This window comes from Geospiza fortis, unplaced genomic scaffold (assembly GCF_000277835.1).
Source record: "Geospiza fortis unplaced genomic scaffold, GeoFor_1.0 scaffold425, whole genome shotgun sequence".
Lineage (NCBI taxonomy): Eukaryota > Metazoa > Chordata > Aves > Passeriformes > Thraupidae > Geospiza > Geospiza fortis.
In genome coordinates this window covers 2,276,414-2,280,567 of record NW_005054387.1, presented here as the reverse complement: position 1 = coordinate 2,280,567, position 4,154 = coordinate 2,276,414, and the positions used below count along the sequence as shown (strand labels likewise).

General features: G+C 58.2%; 1 protein-coding gene across 1 annotated transcript in view; it reads right to left on the bottom strand.

Annotated features, from left to right (window-relative positions):
• The window catches only part of DPH1 (diphthamide biosynthesis 1), a 25,551-nt gene that overhangs the window by 9,428 nt on the left and 11,969 nt on the right, over positions 1-4,154 (bottom strand). The window contains exons 5-10 of the mRNA XM_031060616.1: positions 3,679-3,800; positions 2,462-2,536; positions 1,615-1,765; positions 669-769; positions 361-439; positions 3-59 (exon numbers count right to left, since the gene is read on the bottom strand). Of these exons, the coding sequence (XP_030916476.1) occupies positions 3-59; positions 361-439; positions 669-769; positions 1,615-1,765; positions 2,462-2,536; positions 3,679-3,800 (585 nt within the window). The remainder of the gene's footprint in view (positions 1-2; positions 60-360; positions 440-668; positions 770-1,614; positions 1,766-2,461; positions 2,537-3,678; positions 3,801-4,154) is intronic.

Genomic DNA, 4,154 nt, shown 5'->3' with positions numbered 1-4,154 from the left:
GCATAGAAGTCCATGGGATAAGGCTGCTGGCACTGGATGTCCTGGAGAGCCACCGCAGCCTGCAGAGAGGAATGGGGATGAGTCCCCGAGTGGTGCCCGCATAGGGGGAGCTGGTGGTGCTGGGAGAGGTCCCAGCATCCAGCTTGGTGTGCCGAGGAGGGCACTGCTGGGGCAAAGCTCGAGGCACTGGGAATCCCACCGGTTTCACAAAAGATTGGCTATCCCAGCAGCGTGCCTGGAATGTGCACAGAGCACAGGTGCAGAGAGGAGGGGACACTGGGTGCAGGGACATCCCCAAGCCTGCTCTGGTGCATCACCCCAAACCAGGACTGTCCCCCCCAAACAGAGAGGGGTGCTCACCTCATAGGGTGTCAGCAGTGGCTTGCTGAAGGCTTCTCCCCAGTCGATGGAGAGCCGGGGACAGGCTACCTGCACCCACCTGGAAGGGAAATGTCACAGTGAGGATGAGCATTTTGGGAAGGACAAGGCACAGTGAAGCCCCTCAGCAGAACCCCAGAAGGTCCTTACTGTGCCAGCACCACCCTGTTAAGGACAGTCCTGCCCCTTCCCTGCACATGACAGCAGGACAGAAGTGTCAGGGACAGCTTCAAGCAGGAATTGCACAGGAATGGGGCACCCTGGGGCTGCAGGGGGTCAGCAGCACTCACACATCCACCTCTGGGAAGAGCTTTAACTTGCTGGGGAAGATCTCAGACAGCAGCACCCTCACGTAGGGCCGGCCCAGGGCACGGAGACGTGACTCCAGGTGCTGCAGGGGAAAAAGGCACCTGGCAGGGTTAGGGTCTCCCAGCAAGCCCCCCAAGCCCTGCTCACAGCCCCTTCCTGGCCATCAGACCCTCTGTGGGTCCCAGCTCTGTGCCACGCGTCCCCTTGGCAGTCATAGGCCAGACTGTGGCCATGGCTCCAGCTTGTGCCCAGCTCTCCCCAGCACGTGCCTCAGCCTAATGAAGTAATTACTGCTCAATGACAACAATCTGTTCTCGTTAGCGGCTGCCTGCCCTGGGACACCCGCCTGTCAAGGGCTGGCTGCAGCCAGGGCTTGCAGGAGGAGGAGAAGGGCCAGAGATGTCCTTGTCCTCCAGAGCCAGCACTCATCTCCCCCTGCCCAGCCAGCCCTGGCCATGCCCGCTGTGGAAGAGCAGCTGGGGACCTTCCTGCCCTGCCTCAAATCTCACCTGTGGCTACCCCAGCACTTCTGGGTGTCAGCAGGGCCACCATGCTCAGAGGGCAGAACTCTGCTGTCCTGCTCCCCTCTCCCAGCCGGGGTGCAGAAAGCGCCAGCACGGCGGCTGAGCAGGGAGGCTGAACCTGATCGGAAGTTCATCCAATTAAAACAAACCCAGCCAATTAATTGCCGAGCTGTCTGGGCGAGGGGGGTTCTCCAAGACTGGCCAGCTCTCCCCAGGAACGGGTTTAATGAGCCCTTGTCCAGCCTCCCTCATCTGCTGCTAATTGCCCACGCAGACCGGGGCCAGTGCCACTGATGGGTTGCCAGTGGTGCCACATCCACCCTGGCAGCGATGGCCCAGTCCTTCCCCACACCCAACAGCAGCTCCTGGTGCTCGGTGGGGACACTGGGGAGTGGGCTGGTACCTGTAGGATGCTGGGGGAGCCCTGACGTCCCAGCGTGCCCAGGATGAGGCCCCATGAGCGGGCAGTGCTGGCAGCGAGGATGGCGTCCTGCCGGGCGCGGTGCATGCGCTCGTGGCTGTAGTGCTCCTGCGAGAACACTTTGCTGTAGGGAATATACACGCAAAGCACAGCCAGGCTCACACGGGCTCCATCACCTGCCCTCCTCCCAGTGATGCCCGTCCCTCATTAGCACTAATTGCTTCCCACAGCATCTGTCCTCCTGGCTGATGTAGGGCCCAGCCGGCTCGTTAGGGGACAAGGACAGGGATAGGGACAAGTGTCCCACCACAGCACCCCAACGCCCAGCACAGCCTCAGCTCCGTGCTCGGCTTCACACTCAGCTCCCCCCGCCTATCCTGGCTCATCAATTATGAAGAATTCTTTGATTTGTTGCTTTGTTTGACGAGGAGAATTTTAATCAAATCCCACTCGGGTTTCGGCAGCTTCACCAGCGCCATAAACCTGACGTGCGCCTCCTGTTTGTAACAAACGACCTACTAGGAAATTCAGATTCCTCCAAATGGGCCCAGCCTTTCACTCCTGATATTTCATCTGCTTTCAGCGGCCTCATCATCGCGCTTTATGGCCTCTGCCTGCAGCAGCCGGGCTTTAATGGCTGCACCTCCACGAGCTTTCACAGGTACTTGTCAAAATGTTTATATTCAGCCGGAGTAAATGGCTGGTGTTCATCTCCCCCAAGCACCTCTTCACCCACCCCGTGGCCTCTCACCTGCCCATGCCTGCCCAGCCCTGGAGGGGCACATGGGGAAAGATGGGGTGGTCCCCACCATGGGATTGGAGTGGGTGTCTGTACCTGTATGCAGGTATCCCTGGGTTGGCGATCATGATGGACTCCAGGTGGAAGCGCCCGTCGCCCAAATACCTGCCAAGAGGAGAGGGAGAGCTATGGCACTGGGAGACAGCAGCACCCCATCCACGTGTCCATTGGTTTTCCAAACTGCAGCACAGCTGAGATGCCAGGAATTCAAGCTCCTGTGGTGAGACCCAGGGGCAGCAGGCATAGACAGAGCTCCCTGGCATGGCAGGGCTGGAGGGGCAGCTGTGCTCAGAGCAAGGAGGGGTGCTCACACCAGCACGGGGTGGCTGGGAGCTGCTCCATCTCAGTGGCTGGTTCTAGACATTGCTGCTTCCATTTCTAATCGGATTTCCAGTCAGCAATTACATTTCAAAGCCTTTCATTCAGCTGCCCTAATGGAGTGAGGGCCTGGAAAATGAATTCAGACGTAAAACTTGACTAGATTTTGCCCTTAATTGGAGAATGACATTTTGGGAGATCAAAGCTAATTTGTCTGCAAAAGTTAGCCCCAGAGACGGTGCAAAGAAGAAAATAATAATGCAGGGAGGACGCAGGTAAGGCCAAGTGCACCTGCGCAGGCTGGTACCGCACTGCTGCTCCTGTGCCAGCTGCAAGGACCCACTCTCACCAATGCAGTGCCAGCCTGGCTGCCCCTGCCGTCCTTGGAGAGACAGAAAGTGGCTCAGGATGAATCCACAGCTCTCACTGCCCCCGTGTCCAGCAATGTGGAGCCCAGCTCCCTGCATGGCCGTGCTTGGAAAGGCACTGGTGCTGTTGGCTCCCAGCAGCATGGGCAAGAAGGAGCTCAGCAGGGCCCAAACCCACACCTGGGCTCCCCAGCACCCCCCAAGGGTGGGGTCCTTGTATTTATTTATTCTGCAGCACACTGTATTCACAGTACATTAAGCATTTCCATTACCTAAAATAATTAGGTGATAGGAAGCGAAGTGCTCCCTCTAATTTGCTGTCCTTAAATAAAATTAATGTTGCTGTGATGTTGGGCCCCGGCCATTTGTCTTTTCCAATTATCCACCCGCCCTTCCATCTATTATCTATTCTGATATACGACTCAATTATTTCCTCCGTGCTACAAGCACACGCCACTTAAAGCAGCATGAGGAGCTGAAGGGGGCCCATCCCAGCCTGTGGATAGCCCTAAAATTGCACAAAACCAGGCAGTGGGTGCAGGAAGGACCCCGGGTACTCACACAATGGCATCCGTGTCCTGAGCGAGCCGGGGTGACGTGCAGCCCAGGATCTCTCCTGGGGACAGCGGCTTACATCGGGGCACACACACCTTGTACTGGGAACGCAGCTCCTGTGACACTGCCTGTGGGAGATGTGGGGTCAGCAGGGACAGGCATGGCACAAAAGGTGGCTGAGGACCCTTGGGGACACCCCAACCCTGGCAGCCCCAGCTGTTGTGACCCAGTGGAAGGGAGCCAGCCCGCTCGGGGTGGCACCAGGAACGGCCCCGCGCAGCCGGGGATGCTCAGCGAGGCTCGACCAAAGTATCAATTAAAAGACAAGGGAAAAGGCTTAACGCTTGGATAGCCCCGTGTTTTGATAGACACGGCTCAAGAGGCTCATTCATCTCCTCCCCTCCTGCCCAGCCGGCCGTTGAGGGGCAGACAGACAGAGCCGCCGGAGCTTCCCCCGCCGCCGCCGGCACTGACACCAAAAT